The sequence below is a fragment of the Cynocephalus volans genome, chromosome 11, assembly GCF_027409185.1.
Source record: "Cynocephalus volans isolate mCynVol1 chromosome 11, mCynVol1.pri, whole genome shotgun sequence".
NCBI lineage: Eukaryota > Metazoa > Chordata > Mammalia > Dermoptera > Cynocephalidae > Cynocephalus > Cynocephalus volans.
Window position 1 is genome coordinate 19,449,341 of NC_084470.1, and position 17,589 is coordinate 19,466,929.

The following is a 17,589-nucleotide window of genomic DNA, read 5'->3' on the forward strand; positions in this document are numbered from 1 at the left end:
CAGAGGCAAGGAAAGGAATTCCTCACACTCCAAAATCTTTCTCCTATATTCGATTTCATGTCTAACCATTAGTGATCCATTCCTTTGGGTTAACCATTACCCTTGGTAGGCTGGGAACCATTAGCTAATGAGTGGGCTATTGTCTGGGATGCATTCCTTTTCCAAGGAGCCTGGTTTGCGGATTATAGTATAAATCTCCCCCTAGGAGGGTACTTGTGGGCTTAAGTACTTAAAGCAGCAGAAAAGTTAGGGGAAGGAAAGAACATTCAGAGTCTCAAGCCCTCAAACATACACTTCCACTCAAGCTAAAGAAGGACTCACAGAGTCACCTCCCCTGAGTCCTCAAACTTTTGTAGCGCGAGACCCCCCTCCTTCCCCTCCCTCCCCATGTGTGTGTTTATCTCCAGGAGGCCTGGGCAATGACTCCGAGTGGGAGTAAATGCTCCAAATGGGCCTGGCCCCATAGAAGCTGGGTGTTCCTACCGACAACCTACAGCAGAAGACCCAGATCCTCACTTTGGACACTTCCCTTGAGAAACAGCCCTTTAGGCCACCAAAGTGAATTCTTCCTCTCACTGGTCCTTGCTCTCCATCCCAGCAGGTAAAGGAGCACCAGTTCTCTGTCCCATGCCAAGGCAGGGCTAAGCCTTCTCCCGTTAGCATCCCAAGGTCTTGCTTAAGGGCTCCAGTCTGATCTGTCTCCAGATGGTCAAGTGAAGGGGCTGAAGTGGAGCAGTAGCTGGCCCAAGAGGAAGATGACCCTCTGGATGCCCAAGTGGCACTGAGGTCTAGCTGCCTGCACCCACTTGGAGATGGCCCTGTCTACCACCAAGCCCAGACTTGCTGGGGTGCATTTTATTAAACAAAGCAGAGATTTCCTTACAGCCTTAGGCCTAAGCACCAGTCTCTGACTTCAGGCATGGAGTGACTTGCTAAGTGTTTCCTGGCACCACGAGAGAGAAAGTGTGGATACATACTCATGTTCTCAAGCAACATAAGTCCGAATAAACTGTACCGCTGCAGAGGAAATCGTAAATAATAAATCCTCAGACCAGGACTTCAATATTTTTGAAGGGTTTCATTTCTCCTTCCTTCCAACTTTGATATACGTACTTACTTAACAAGGGTCTGGGGAGGGTTAATTGAATTAATATATGTAAAGTGCTTTGAGTTTGAAAAGAATGCGCAATATAAATGGAAGTGTCACTAAAAAGGTTAATCTAATTTACATCTAACACTTTCAGTTCATGGTGTTAATGAACTATCTCCTTTTAGAGAGTGATTAATTTATAGAAATGTGATTATTTTTCTTAATGCTATATATGGGTCAACTTCTCCTATTACTATATCTAACTTTGTAGAAGAATTCAGCATTTTATAAATTAAAATAATAAATCAAATGCCCTTGTAATGGTTATATTTCATTAATTACATGGAGACGTGCATTAGATTAACATTTATCCATTTTAATTAATTTGCTGCAATGCAGTTATCTATGCAAATTGGAAAACGACACATCAAGTTGACATAATATTAACAGTTTTGACTGGTTCTTCCCAAAATTTATGGGCCTGCAACTGCTGCATTTGTTGCGTAACCATGGCGACCACCAGCTGTGTAACACATGCAGCCTGTACATCAAAGAACTGAGAAGAGACTCACGCTAAATTCAAACTTCTGAAAATATAATTAACTAAATTTGTAAGACAGTACAAAGAGAAAAAGATGTAGGGTTTTGTTTTGGGAGTTTGAGTCCCAAAGTCTCAAAACAAATTTCTTAAATACGAGTATGATTGCATTATTTTCTTAGGCGCTTTATCTCTTCAAAGGGCGTTCGGAGACACTTCCATCTGGACACTCAGAACTTTCCTGGGTAGAGGAGGGAGAGGCTGTTACCTCCTTCCTGCATGTAGAAAAGCAGATACCCAGAGGGGCTGGGTGATTCTGGAACCTCACAGTTCATCAGTGAATTCAGGCCACATGAGTTGGAGACCACGGCTTTTCCTTGATACTCCACAGTGACCTTCAAGTCAGACTTGACTGAAGGCTGCAGATTTATTTAACTACATAATACAACAGTCATCACAGAAATGCCAAGTGGCAGAAGTCACAAAAATGATGTGCTTTTGAAAAAATCAGCAATCTTTACATGACAATTTGATGCAGCAATTCCATAGGAATAAGTCAAATTTAAGCCAATTAAGCATTCTTAACAGCAGTGAGAATGGCATTTAGAGCCTTTCTGAGTGAGAATTCCAACGGCATCTGCCAGGCCTGACTCCTTAACACATTTTGGTATCATGTTCTCCTGACTCATCTGCAGAACTGAGTATTTTAAACCTTTACAAAGTGAACGCTGCAAGTTGGTTTGGGTGGACAGTCAGACAACTGAAAGGCACAGGCCTGACAGGTAGCTCTCCCCATGACCAAGGAAGGGAGTGGCACTGACTGGGAGAAGTGCACAGGGACAAAGTCCTCACACACAGTCACCTCCCCAACACTTGGTGTTCACTCTGGGCCTCAGACAGTGCAGGGCACCAGTCACCCGGGGGCGAGCACAGTGCTTCCCCTTGTGCGAGCACAGTCTGCCTGGACAGACAGGAAGGTGGTAGAGGCTTTGAGAGGGAAACAAGTGAAGGGTGGGTGAAATACAGAGGAACCAGGCCCCGCCTGGGAGCAGCACCCAGTCAGGAGAAGCGGGGCAGTACCACCATCAGAAACACTGGCCGGCTTTAAACAAAATCCCAGAGCAATTCCCACAGAATGTCTGGGATGGGCTCCAGGTGCCCGTGTTATTTTAAAATTCTATCAAGTGGCTCCGCTGTGCATCCAGGGTAGGTAATCACTGGCATGGTGGGTAAGAGAGTGGACTCTGAAACTAGACTTTGTAGTTTCAAATCCCAGCTCTAATGTTTTACTAGGTGGGTGAAATGGGTAAGTAAGTAGCTTAACCTTCCCTGCCTCAGTTTCCTCACCTGTAAAATGGGAACAAGAAGAGCATGCCCCTTATCAGGTGGTTATGAGGACTAAATGAGTTAATATCTACAAAGCACTCAGAACAGCACTTGGTACCTTGTAAGTCCTTGAACCACAGAGGCAATTACTATTGGGAAATTTCTGGAAAGTTCATTGAGAGGAGAGGAGGCCAGGTAAGAAGCCAGGGGCGAAACCATCAACAGACTTCTATGCCAGGCTGGCATCTGAAGTCTGCCTTGAGAGGACCGAGGCTTCCCCAGAGGTCTGTCAGCAGGGCGTGGCTGCGTGGCTTAAGAAGACAGCCCCGGGCCGTGCACCCTGGCTTCACAGGAGGTCTGCGTTGCAAGCGCAAGGGCAGACATTCTGCCTTCACACCTCCTGCCCAGGCCTCTGTTCTGGAAAGGTCTGAACTCCTTATTGAGGTTATGGTAGTGATGAGAGAGTTGGAGGTGGGAGACTTTGGGGAACCCATCCTACCAGTTTTCCTCCAGGATGGAAACTGGTAGCCTGTTCCCTTCCCCATCTCCAGATGGTGGCCTCACCCCAGGACAATGGCTACAGTATGTGGCATGAGAACTGGACCCCAGGTGCTGGTGGTAAAGATTCTGGTGCCTGTGGGGAGTAGAGAGCTCGGGACCTCAAGGCAACACGCTGTTTGGACAATGGGCATCACATGTGGTAACAACCTGTGAGTGACAGAAACTCAAGGTAATTCCAGGAGTGTTAAGCTATTCTCAAAAGCGTGGGACCCTAACAGATCCTAAGATGGCTAGTGAGGACAGAGTTCACGATGACTGGGAAGGAATTTCTTGCAGGCCTGGTAGGACTGGGATTCATGCTATCATCCTGGCTGCAGCATGATGGATAGAGTTGGCAGGGGGTCAGAATCAGAATCTAGTGCTTTCCCATTTTCAATCTAGTGTAAGAGGTGCTGAACAAGGCAGTAGCAATGGGCATGGAGGGGATGCTCTAGATCTTTCTGGGTGGAATCAACTGGACATGATGAAGGATGGAGTGTGATGGGTTGGGAGAGAGAAGCATGCTGGAGGATCCCTGGAGCTCTGGCTTGGGTGAGTACACAGATCATGTACCTTTTACCCAAACTCAAATAGAGACCACAGAGCAAGCAGCAGATTCTCAGAGAAAAGATGGGAGCTTGGGTTGGGATACATGGGTCTGGCAGGCATCCTAAAAAGGACAGACATTGAGTGAATCTTGGGCAGGGGTGGGGGAAGGAGTGGTTCAAAGTGAGCTAGAAGAAAAAGTATTGGTCAGGGCCAGAGATGCCCCAGGGAAGGACTGATGTGAACAGAGGGTACTGGGCTAGGAACAAGCAAGGTCCTAAGAAGGTACTGGACACAAGTTGCCTGTTCCAAGAATTAGAACACAGCTAAGCAGTGAGAGAGGTGAGCTTCAGGTGGCCATCATCTAAGATGTCACCTGGCTTGCCACACTGGCTCCCTGTTGCTGGGTTCAACCAACAGGAAGCACCTGATCCCTTGCTCTGACTCTTGGCTCTGCTGCTGCATGCCCTGTGATGTCCATTCACCAACCTGTGAAATTTACACTTGAGATTAGAAAATCCTGCCACATTAGAAAGGCAGCCTTGATGAGCAGTGAACTACCTGCCACTCTGTCTGTCCCATCTCTGCCCACCCTTGCCATTCTCATCTTTCAGCACCCCCTCCCTAGCATCCAGTCATCCAATATACTTGAAAGTGTTTGTGGTATCCTTTCTTAACCCTGCCTAGTTTTAAAAGGAGTCAGTAAAGGGCAATATTTAATCTAAATGAAAGAGCATGACAGGAGAACCACTGGCACAGAGGCCAGCCGGCTGGGACAGCCTTTCTGGAGCAGGAGACCCCTCCAGGTACATCTGGGGCCATCCATGCAGACAGCTGCCTTCTCCATGTGAGGCCAGGCAGGACCAGAGGTGAAGAGGGCTCCAAGCTGCCTGGAAGAGACAAGACAGACCATGCCCACTCCGGATCAAAAAGTGACTCAGAGAGTGAGGCTTCCAGAGAAACGAACTCTCTCAGCAATCTTGATGCAAAACCCAAACGTGTGTTCCCGGCCAGGCAAGCAATGCCTCAGGGGCAGCAGAGCCTCTCTGGCCTCACTCAGAGCCCTCTTAAGGCAGACATCCCGTCTCTCTGGTAGGCAAGCCTGTGTCATAAGAGAAGGTCATGTACACCTCTCTGTTCTGGGGTTGGAACCTCAGCTCCGTGACCTCACTTGTCAGGGCCTCAGTTTTCTCCTCTGTGAAAATAAGACTGTAGTTTTACCTCCTTCAGAGGGTTGGAGAAGGATCGAACCAAATGACACATGTGAAGTGCTTCAGGATAGTCCCCAGCACACAGTATGCACTCAGTAAACCACCACTGTTGTGTAGCTCTGGAATCTGCTCATAGAAATATGCTCAAGCCTGGCTAGGCCCCTTCCCTCCCACCTGTGCACCAGTCGTGGGCTTTCTCACCCCCTTGCATTTCCCTGTCCTGCCCCCTGCAGTCCCTGTCTGCTGACCCATGCCTACTCACCTATCACTTTCTCCATAAATCTTTCCTGACTTCCATCCTTGCCAATTTCTTCCTTTCCTACAAGACACTTGGGGTCGTGATGCACAACCTACCATTTTTGCATAAGCTGCCAAGTTCTGCAGTAGTTCCTGTCACAAGTGCTGTTTGCCCCCCAACAGACCGCAAGCTCTTTGATAACTGGAACCTGCTGTATCTTTTTGTCCTTCCAGAGAGGAGGAGAACCAGCTATTGACTGATAAGCCTAAAGAACAGGACCTAATGCATGTTTGGATGGGCCTAACTCCCATCCCAGGCCTTCTCCTCCGACCAGTGCCCCCTCCTGCCTCCTGGCTGCTTCTTGCCCAAACCTCACGGTGCAGTCCTCTGTCCTATTCAGTGCCAGTATCTTCAGCTCAGTGCTCTTCTGCCAGCTCAGTCCTCCCCATGACCCTTCTTCAAAACTTATCTTTCCTATGGAACCATTTCCAGAGGGTCCAATTAGTGATGGGCTAGATAACAAATAAAATAATAATCTATTTCAAGCTATTATTTGGTTATCTCCTTCCATATAAACATGTATCATCACAAAGGTCGGCCATGTCTTAAACAGAAAAGAATGCTTCTCTGCTTTCTGGGCCAACAAGGCTGGGAGAAAGGGCTGACTGGGCAGGGCACCTTTCCTTATAACCCTCCCACATAAGCTCTTCTTCTGAGACAAGAACCCCCCACATCTCTGGCACTGGCATGTGGAGATGTGCATGTTTATTTATACAGCAAACAGTGCTGACCCCTACTCTAAGCTGGCCCTGCATTAAGTGCTAGGGCTTTTGAGATGAATGAAATAGCACCCTGGCTTCAGAGGCATCCATAGACTAGTGAAAGAGGCAGGTGTTCTCACAAACAATTCAAGCCAAATGTGTATGCATATGCATGTGCATTTGTATTTACACTGCATGTGATATTTATACACACATGCACATTCACACATGGAGAGAGCAAGAGAGCAACTGAGAGAGCAAAGTTCAAGCTGAGAAAAGGTAAGAACAGATATACCAGTTAGCCAAGAGGTCAGAGAGGGGATTTGCCAAGTCTCAGACACCAGAACCAGGTATTTAAGTGGTAAATAATAACAATCATTGTATATGTAGTGCCTTTTACCAGCCACAGACTGGGCTGAATGCTCTCTAAGCACTCAGCCGACAACCATCTTGCGAGGGAGATCTCTGTATCCCCTTTTTATCGATGAGGAAACTGAAGCTCAAAAGGGTCAAACTTGTCCAAGATCATCTAGCCAGGTGATAAGGCCAGAAGGGGAACCCGGCTTTCTCAGGCTACTAACCCAAACTTTGTATAGGAGAGAAGAAAATGTCTAAAACGTCTATGTCAAGAAATGATAGTGCTCGGGGTTACAAACAGCCATGCTCACTAAGCCACTCACCGTTGACCGCTCGTCTATCTGGAGGCCAGACCCTGGAGATACGAGGAAAGTGAGGACGAGTCTCCAGCCCTCAGGGCCCACAGACCAGTGCTGGAATCACAGAAGGAAACACAGCATGCCAGAAGGGGAGGCAAGGTCTGCAGGTGACAGCCTGGGAAGATTCCTAAGGGAAGGCCATGTCCAAGTCTGCCCACGTCTTAAGTAACAATAGAAATTGGGCTGAAGAAGGTGACCTTCCAGCCTGAAGACCTTCTTTCCTTGTCCAGGGCCAGGACAGAACTCATTCCAGTCCAGGAACCACCGGTGCTTCAGGATGACTGCAGGTCAGAGGACACTCCCTGATGCACTGCTGAGGGCTTTTTGACATTTGTGTTTCAGTTGGGGAAATAACTGTCATACATATACAAGACTACATGCTACTTGCCCAAAGATGACTTAGGACAATTGACCCTAAGAATTCCACGCAACCTTTGTCCCTGCAGGAAATTCTGCAGTGTGCAATCTGGAATATCTGGGGATGATTTCTGAATCCATTGGGGAGGAGAACGAGGCTGCTACTCCGAGTAGGAACACTGGTTTCCACAGATGGAAGCAAGGCCCAGCTCTCTCACCTCACCCGCACGCACCTGTCAAACAGCAGCCCTGGACTCACACTGCTGAGGGCAGAACCACAGGGCTCCTGAGTAACTCAGATGCAAACAGCTCAGCCTCCCTGTGGTTCCTACATCTGCTTTCAAAACCAAAGGGGAGAACATCTGACAAATAATCAGGGGGCACTGGGCAGAGTGACCCTTCCTATTCTCACCCCAGCACCACACCCTCTAGCTGAAGGAGGTCTTGGCAAGTCATTCACCTTCTCTCAGACTCAGTTCTTCATCTGTGAAATGGGCTAACACCGGCTCTGCATGTGTTGTAAGAGTTAGAAACAGCCCACATAAAGGGATTAGCACATGCCTGTTATATACTGAGGAGGGCCTCCTACACTGCAATGACTACAATTGCACTGCTACTCTTCTCATAACTCTGCTCTGTCCTCTCCCCTCCCTATTACCACATGCTGCTTTTGCAAGTCTTATCTCCCCACTCCCATCTCCCTGCATCCCCATCACACAGTTACGACTATCCTTCAGACAAATTCTGTCTGCTGTTATTCTCTTAACATTTCCACATAAAAATCTGTTTCTCTAACTAGATCAAAATCTCCTCAGAGAAGGTAGGGGTGAGAGAAGTGGGGGATGATTTTCTGCTACCTTCTCAGAAACCCCCAGAGCACTGAGCCAGGCTCTGGACACATAGGTGGGTACTATAACTGATGGTCTATACTCAAGTATTGCCCTGAACGACCTCTATGCCCAGATGTTGGGAAGTGAAAAAGGACTGTGTACCAGGTCCTTGAGATCTTGAGGTCACTGAAATTTTGCAAGATCTAGCACAAACCTTAAGATGTTTATCTAGAAGGCACTGCCTTCTTTCCCTTGGGTAAGACACGTCTTCTCTGCCCCAGAGACTCCTTGGGCCCACAGTACCTTCCCAGCTTTGCTCATAGAACATGCGTGTGATCTGGCCTTTCGAAGAATGCAAGAAGTGGTTTTCTTTTTTGAATATCCAAGATGCAGAAGGGTGAAGGGAAGAGGTTATAACTGCCTGGCCACTGTATTATTTCTGACATCGGGAATACATTTGCCCTGAAAGTGCAGTGATTCTGTGAAAACCCAAAACGGTTGTCAGGGATTAGCTGCTCGATTTCCTACAGCAAGAAGCAGGTAACACAAAGGCAAAACAAACTGTTTTACACCACAGACATTACATCTCACATGGGTCCAAAGGTGGGAGCACGCTTCCAGACAGTGTTCTCAGGGTGCCTCCAACTTCTCCAGGCAGCTTAATGCCACACTCCCAATTTTCTTCTACGCGTGAATACAGAATTGTGCGGAAGAAGAAAACTGTTTTTTGTTAAATCTTCTTCACATGCCTTCCTGAGTTTTTTCTTTTTTTAGTGATGGGAATAGTAATGATATGAACCTTAAAAATGGCAAAGTCAGAGGCAAGGTGCATTATACATGAAGCATATAGCTTTATTATCTCAAATGTCCTTTAGAGATTATACAACTTGGAATTGTAAAATGCAAGTGCATTCTAATAAGGAAAGTCAGTCCTGTAAATACCAACTAAAGTGTCATAATAAATGTCTCTGTTGTGATCAAATATTACACACTTGTCTTAAAAAAAAAAAAAAAAAAATGCAGCAAACAGCGCTCTTTGCAGCCCCCCAGTGGTTAGATGGGGAAAGAAGAGAGAACGGGAGATTCAGATGGAAACTCGGTAATCTGCAGAGCCAATAAACTTTTTACACTGGAAAGACAAATGGCCAGTTTTAACCATGAAATGGATATGTTCTAAGTGGGGAAGATGAAAGGTGTATTGGTTAAAATGTGCATAATTATCCACACAAACAATCATTGAAAGCCTGGATTTATTTCTTTTTTATCTCTCTCTCCCTCTCTTTCTCTCCTATCTCTGTAAAGCTTTCCATTTGCACCTGACAACTGAGCAATACATTATGCACACCAGGTCCTCTTTTCACATCATTCCTTCCCCGTTCTTCACTTGCTGTGAGCTCCCTCCCCTGTTTACAGGCATCTGCTTGTAAATATAACATTCGCTACAAAGTAATGGAAAATCTTTTTTAAAAATGTAACTTGACTGTTTAACAAAGTGTCTATATTGGGGAAGGAGGGCAAAAGATTTAGAAGTTAATTGTTTTTTATTCTTGTTTTCACCAAAACAACAGTCTTTCAGATTGATCCCTTCCTCTCAGTGTCTCCTTTACCATACTATGTTTGAGACATTTTCATCATGAGTTTTTCTTTGTCTTTCCAAAGAAGAATCTGCCTATCAAGGATATACAAGGGGAAAAAAAAGAAATATGTATACATACATATATATATATATGTATACATATATATTATATATGAATACACATATATTATATATATATGCACACACACACACATAGCTGAAAAGAAATAGGATACCTGCTTATAAAACCTTTTCAAAACTATGCCACCCCAAAATTAAAAGATTACAGATAAACAGAAACTACTCTATTCTTCTCAAATTTATTACTCCTAAGTTACTAGAGAGGCAGTTCCCAAGGCCCAGACAAAGCGAACTACCTGCCTCTCCATCTCCCCACCCTCCAAGAGTAATTCAACCTGATATGCATTCCCTTTCCTGAGCCTGGGAAGCTATAGTTCATAGCCTGCCTCCGAATCATGTTATCTCTAATAGAAAGCCTCTTTTCGGACAGGCACAAGCCCCTCCACCCTCTGAAGATTCCAAGGACCACGTTTCCCCCTCATTGTCACCCAGCAGATCCAGCCACAGCCCTCAAACAAAACCTTGTCAACAGCGCAGAGAATCAACAAGTTATGACTAAGCTGGGCGCTCCAGCCTGGATCCGCCACAGCCCCCCCTGCAGCCACTGCCCCCTACCCCCCACCAGCTCTGCTCTGTCCTTGCTTCCCCACCCCCCGCAAGCATGTGACCCTTGTTTCAGACCCGTTCTCCCGGGCGCCCCCACCCCAGCGCTCCCGCCCGAGCTCCCAGGCAGCTGTCAAAGTCCGGGGCTCGCCAGCTTCCAGGCTCGCCTGACAGCGCCAGGCGTTCGCGGGGATCCAGCTTCCTTCCGGCCGGGAGGGGTGGGAGGTCAAGATCTTCAAACGAGCAGGGCGGGCCGAGGAGGGGCGCCAGGAGCCCCTGTCCTCAGGAGCGGAGCGGCAGAGGCAGTGCAGAGCGACACATCCCCCACTTCTTCCCGACTTCGCCGCCCACCAGGAAGGCGCGCATTCCCCGGGGAGCCGGAGCCGCCCTGGGGGAGCCGCAGGAGTGCCAGGGGAGCCTTCCCTGTAGCCCACAAGTTTCCTCTCCATCCCCGAGCTGGGAGACGAGTCACTGCTCGGCTCCCTCCTCGAAAGGCACCGCCGCTGCTCCTTCCCCGGGGCAGGAGCAGACAGACACACCTGCTTCTCTTCCCCGCGCCCGCGCCCTGCTCGAGCCGTCCCTGGGCCGGAGCCCGCGACTCGCCCGCTACGCTCCCATCCCGGAGCAGACAGCCCCAAAGTTGGCCGGACTCCCCGGACCTCGCCTTCTCCTCGGTCGCCGGGCCCCGCCCAGGGGTTGGCCGGCGTCCGCGGGTGTTAGCTCTCCGGCCCGCGGCGCAGGGGCTGACTCCCGGGAGCCCGGGCGCACGGGGACCCGAGAAGCTGCGGCAGGGGAGCGTGGACAAGGCCAGCGTGAGCCCGGGTCCCTGCCGCGTGCAGCCTCAAACCCGCCTGCCTCCCTCCTGGGAAAGGCGGAAACTTCACCAGCACCCACCTTTAGCCGCGAGGAGGCGGCGCCGCCGGCTGTCCCCGCCGCCGCCACCGCCGCCGCCGCCGCTCCCCACGCCCAGCGCCAGCAGGAGCGTCACCCAGCACAGCCTCCCGGGCAGCATCCTCGCCGCCGCCGCCCGCTGCCCGCGCCGGCGGTCGCCTCCCGGGGCCCGCCGCGCCGCCTCGCTGTGCCCGCGGGGTGCGCTCCGGACGCCGCCGCCGCTGCCCTCGGCCTCCGGTGCCGCCGCCGCCGCCGCCGCGCCGCTCGCTCGCCCGCCGGCAGCACCGCGCTCACTGGCGCGGACACCGAGCGGCTCCGGCGCTTACCCCGGGACCGCCCGTGACGTCACGGAGGGAGGGAGGTGGCTCGTGCATATTCATGAGACGCGGACCCCGGCGCAGGCTCCCCGCTCCCCGCCCCGCGGCCCCGGCCTCCAACTTTCCTCCGCCGTCCTCACGCTCCCCGCTCCCGGGCACTCTCCGGGGCTCAGGCCTCAGCCAGAGCTCGGCTCCCGGAAGACCCCGGTTGGCAGCGCCGGGGAGCCCTCCGGCCCGGGGCCCCGGCTCCGGCTCTCCAAACAGCTGCCGCAAGAGATGGCGGGCTCCCCCGGAAAGGGGTCCCCTGGGGCCTGAGAGTCGTCTGCGGGGTGCAGGGGAGCCTGCCCGGCCACGCCCTTGGCACTGACATCCGGGTGGAGGCGGCTGGCGGGCGTTGCGGCGGGTACTGCCCTGGGCTAGCTCTCTGGGCTCTTTATGCCGCCTGGGCTGGGGAGGGCGCCAGGCGCACACTGGAGCTCGAAAACGCAAGTGCTGGGAGGAGTTGTTGGGCAGGGTAGGTCGCCTTGGACCTGAATGGCAATGGCCGGGCTCTGCGCCATCCCCGAGAAGCAGGGGCAGCCAGGGCTCTCAGAAGCTGATGGACCAGCCGAGGCTGCAGTGGGGACCACATTTACAATTCCCTGCAATATGGTGCCCAACCAAGAAGTTGCCGCCTTTATGTTGTCATTGTACATCTCTAAGAGCAGGCCACTGAACATCATGCCAGAGAGTATTGTCTCAGGCCAGAGAGTATTGTCTCCTGAGTAAGAGGCCATGCATATCTTGGCACCCCCATCCACCCCCGGCCATGAAGGGATCATAAAGGTACTCAGTAAACATTAACTAACTGCTCAAAATAAATCCTTGGCCATATTTACATATACGCAGTGCCAATGTCACATACAATTCAGGATTCATAAGGAATAGACAGTTTTGGAAGAAGGTAGATATGGAAATACAGAAACAAAATCATTTATTTACTAACCGATTGAAGACGTTTACCGAGCATCTAGACAGGTTGTATCACCCTGCCAGAGAGCACTGGATCAGGCATCACAGGTCCAAAGACAGGGGAGTTGTGAATTCTGTCCTCAAAGCCTTTGTTCCCAGTCTGGGAAGTCAGAGTCTGGTAATGACAATTACAATCCCTTGTAAATGTTATGGTCCTGCACATTCTTTATGTTGCTAGATATGAGCCTGTACAAATCAATTAACAAAATGTGTATATTGCAACAGTGTCTAAACAGCATCCTATAATTAATAACTGTAGTTTGAAGTACTCAACAAAGCCATAAAATCCATTAACAGCCCTCATGCTGCTCAGCCTCCCTGTGCCATCCTGACAGCTCACCCAGAGATGCAGCAGTTGTGAAAGCCAACTCTTCGGTATTTCAGGCACCAAGAGGTGCACTGGGACAACCATGAATCATGGTGGCTGCACAGGGCTCAGACTAGGCAGGGGCTCTTCACCTGCAGGTCTCCTTTAACCCACAAATCAACATCTGCTCTATTATTCTCATTTCACACATGAGGAAATGCAAGCTCAGGGAAGTTAGGAAACTTCCTTGCTCAAGGTCAAAGAGCTAGTCAGTGCCCGAGGCCAACACCAAGACCTTGCCTTTCTCGGCTTTTGGTATCAGGATCCAGAAAGGATAGCATGGAGAGGTAGAAGCTGACTCAGGCAAAATTGGGGAAGCCAACAAATACAGGAGAAATGTAAACTTGTCTCATTTTCTTTCATTTGCGCTGTATCCAGCTACATACTTGGCCCCCTTCATTTTCTCTAATAAGTAGACCTACCTTACTGACTTACCTGCACTGTCCTTTGATGTCATTATACTAGATTTTGTTAAGATCAATGGCTGGTTCCAAAAATTTTACATGAAACTTCAAATTCAGACCAAAGAATGAGGAAGAGGGGAAAATACAGCTGATTACAAAGCATCTCAAAGTAGTACATCACCAGGAAGGACCACGGCAGAGAGAGGCCAGAGTGTAGGCCAATGACCCCCAGGTAAAATATTGCTACCCTCCATCTCCTCCTTTACACATGGGGGTAATAACAATGCCTATTGTGGTAGATCAAGTGCACCTGCCTCAATATATTCTCTTTGGATGTACCCTCCTACCCCTACCCAGAGGCTGGCCATATGATTTGCTTTGGTCAGTGGGACAGTACAGTGCACCTTTTTGCTTCCTCTCTTAGACCTATGCCACCACCATGAGAACAAGCCCAGGCTAACCTGCAGGAAGGGAAGAGACCACGTGGATTACAGCTGAGCTATCCCAGCCAGCCAAGGCCACCCTATGCTGGTCAGCACCAACTGACCTACAAGCTGACCACAGACACAGGAGGAAGCCAAGCCAAGATCAGCCATGCCTGGCCCACACTAGACCTACCCAAAAGACTCGTGAGAAATAATAAATGGTTGTCACATTAAGCCACTGTGTTTGGGGTAATTGATGAAGCAGCATTACACCTACTTTATAAGATCATTACAAGAAATAAATGAGAAAATATATGTGAAACACTCAGTATGTTGCCCATAGTCAATGTTCAATAAATGTAAAAATATCTTCCTCTTATCCCTACTTCCCAAGTCTCTGACATGCCACTCACAACCCTGGTTTGGTTTGTCTGAGGAAAAGGCGACGATGACCTGGCTTAGAGGGGAGGAAGGTGAGTAAATCCTAGCCTTACAAATACTCGGTCACAAGTGCTTCAAGTCCACGCCACTTGCAGGGAGCACTGCTGTGCTGCCTCCCTGTGCTGGGCCATCGCAGACGCAGGGTGGGTGAGACAGCCTAAGAGTTAGTGGTCCCCACTCACTCGCTGCCAGAGTTGGCAGTGGGTGTCGTGCACCCTACACCTCCTCTAATCCTTGCAGTGACAGCTGCTATTTTCCCTCTTTTATTGTAATCACATTACTGATTCAGAAAATTTGAGTAACTTATTCACATAATTGTGCAGAATATCAATTCGTGTCTGCCTCATTCTGAATTCCATCTTTCTCCCACACATTATGGTTTGGGGAGAGGCATTAGGAATAAGTAAGCAATAAAAAATAGTTTCAAATTAGGAAAGGTAGCATTGGGGATCTGATCTCTTTCTAACCTTTATCAATCATCACCTCTAAATTATGACCGTTTAAATAACCAATTGTCACGAAAGTAGAGCTAGAAATCTCTGAATTTGTTGAGGCCGTACCCCTTATGACTTGCTGTCATGGCATGTTTCTTTACAGACCTTACGCAAAAAGTAGTGAGCAGGATGATGTACGTAAGGCTCCGGTCACTTTAAACCGCAAGCCCAGGGCCCACCTGGCAATGCAGTGATGAATCTCAGGCAATTTATCTGGGTCAATAGTTTTTAATAAATAAATAATTCCTTCATTCCAGAAAATAGAATCTAACAGGAACAGGCTTCCCGTAAACAAAGCCATTCCCTCTCATGTCACCAGAGTCATTAATGCTTTGCCCGATTAAGCACCAAAACTTAGCCCCTGAATAATATGAGCTGAATAAATTGAAGAAAATAAATAAATTATACCTACTTATAGAAAAGTATTTTTAAAAAGAAAATTAAACCGAGGCTTTCTACACGACCCAAATTTAATTCAGCTGAAAGTCCTTATCTTTCAAAGGAAGTTTGAAAAGCTAAACTTTAAAGAACTGAAGTCACCTATTATTCCCTTCCCCCATTTCGGCAGGTAAAGCTGGGTTTTCATGACCCCCAAGTGACTGGACTGGTTACAGAATTTTCAACGTTGCTCTCAGAAGTTTTGGTGCTAGTACAGACACTGCTGCTGCTGCTGCTGCTGCTTCTTAAGTTCAGGCATTTCTCTTCAGGAAAAAGCAAGAAAAGCTTGTTCACAACCAAATCCAGTTTATGTTCAGCATTCTTTGGACATGAGTGTTTTATGCTTGGCAAGGCAGAGTGCCCTAGCCGAAAACAAAGATGTCATTAATTATAGCAACGCATTATTCCTGTACACTTTCCCATACTTTCCTTGGACCTTTATACCCTATGGTGGTTTTTGTAAAAACAGTCATAAAATTCAGTGACACTTCTCCCATTGAGAGATGGAATCTACGTTTCCTCTCTATGAATCTGAGTACTGCTCCTACCAATAGAATTCAGTAGCAGCGATGCCATGTGACTTCCGAGACTGGATCATAGTGGTGACGCAGCTTCTGCCTTGTTCACCAGGATGCTCACATTTGGAGGTTGGAGCCTCTATGGAAGGAGTCCAACCTCCGGAGGCCACCATGTTGTGAGGATCACAGGCCATATGAAAAGGCTATATATACAAGTAGGTGAAATTGACAGCCCCAGCTGAGTCTAACATTTGAGTCATCCCGGAAACTCCAGATAATTCCATTTCTTAGCTGTGGAGTTACCCCCCAACTAAGGATCTTCCCAGCTGAGGCCTTGGCCATCATGGAACAAAAGCAAGACATTCCCACTATGCCCTGCCTGAATTCCTGACCCACGGAATCCATGAGTGTGAGCAAATGATTGTTCATGCCATTAAATTTGGGGGTGGTTTATAAGCCATCAAGAGATAATAAAAAATAAAAATAATAAAAATAAAGTGACTGTACCATAAAAAAAATAAGAATTTCCTTTCTTTTTAAGAATAAATTATATTTCATTTTTTAAAAAAGAGTAGTTAGAACATATCGACTCTCATTGTTCCCTGCAAAGATGGGGAACAGAGAAGTGTGTTGAGATAAGTCATGTGTAATTAGTCCCATTTTATAGCTCAAATGTTGAGACTTATGAAGCCAAGAAGAGGAACCAGAAGAGCTTGAAGGAAAGAGAATTACTTAGAATCAGACAGGCCTACATTGCAAACCCAGTTCTATCGTTTTCTAGCTGTGTATGACTCAAGGAAGCTACTTACTCTGAACCTCAGTTTGCTCGACTACAAAACTGAGACTAATGAAGCAAGGTTGTTTTTAGAGTTAAATAAAATGTAAATAGCTGAACCTTTTCCCTGCCAGATGATAGGGACACGGTGAATAGAGCCATCAGTGGTTACAAAGACACTCACTCAGGACCACACAGTTTGTTGGTGGCCTTTTTCCTGACTCTTAATCTAGTATTTGGTGTTTTCTATGCAGAGGAAATATGGGCAGATACAGACACACATGGAATCACACCAGCTCCAGCCCCACCAGCACCTTTGCCAATACTGCCATAAGAAGTATGCTTCGTCCCCTGCCAGAGCAATTCAGATGTGTCCTGGGCACCATCTATCTGCTATGTCATTTCAGGGCTCTGTTCCACCGAGGGGGAATGAGAAAGAACTTACCATTTACTGAGCATGTACTATGAGACAGACATTGTACACATTAGGTGATTCAGCCCTCCAGAAGTCTGGGCAGGTGATTTATTATTCCCATTAGACATGTGGAGAAATTAAGGCTCAAAGAATTCAGTGACATTCAGCTGAAAGAGGTTAAGATACACCTCTATAAATGGAGGAGCTAGGATTTGAACTGAGGTCTGTCTGACTCTGAAGCCGTGTTTTTCCAGCCAAGTGAGGCAATGTGTCCAGCTGCCACCATGGCTACAGGTACAGGATTTAGACAGAGACCAGATGGGCCTGAGTCACCCTGGCAGTAATCCCAAGTTTTGCACAGAAATCCTTGCCTTTCGGCATTCTTTCAAAGTTTCCCAGGTTGGGTTCCTGTTTCCCTGCTGTCTTGATCAGTATTAACAGTACTTGCCTGAGAATGTTCCTACCTCTTTTCTTTTCTTTCTGTCCCAAAGAGCCTGACTTGAGCCCCATGCTCCAAGCTGTCTCCTGACCCCATCATCTACTACATGGCTTTCGCATAACTAGCTGCTTAATCAGCAATTTCTAGCTCTTCTCCACTACTCAGGTACTCTCCAAACTCTCCATGACTTATAGTGAAAGGCCAGAGCTCCTTCACAAGGATTCAAGACCCTCACCAACCT

At 48.1% G+C, this 17,589-nt stretch overlaps 1 protein-coding gene across 1 annotated transcript in view; it reads right to left on the reverse strand.

Annotated features, from left to right (window-relative positions):
• The window catches only part of CLSTN2 (calsyntenin 2), a 589,675-nt gene extending 578,250 nt beyond the window's left edge, over positions 1-11,425 (reverse strand). The window contains exon 1 of the mRNA XM_063115155.1: positions 11,308-11,425. Within this exon, the coding sequence (XP_062971225.1) occupies positions 11,308-11,425 (118 nt within the window). The remainder of the gene's footprint in view (positions 1-11,307) is intronic.
• Positions 11,426-17,589: the final 6,164 nt, after the last annotated feature.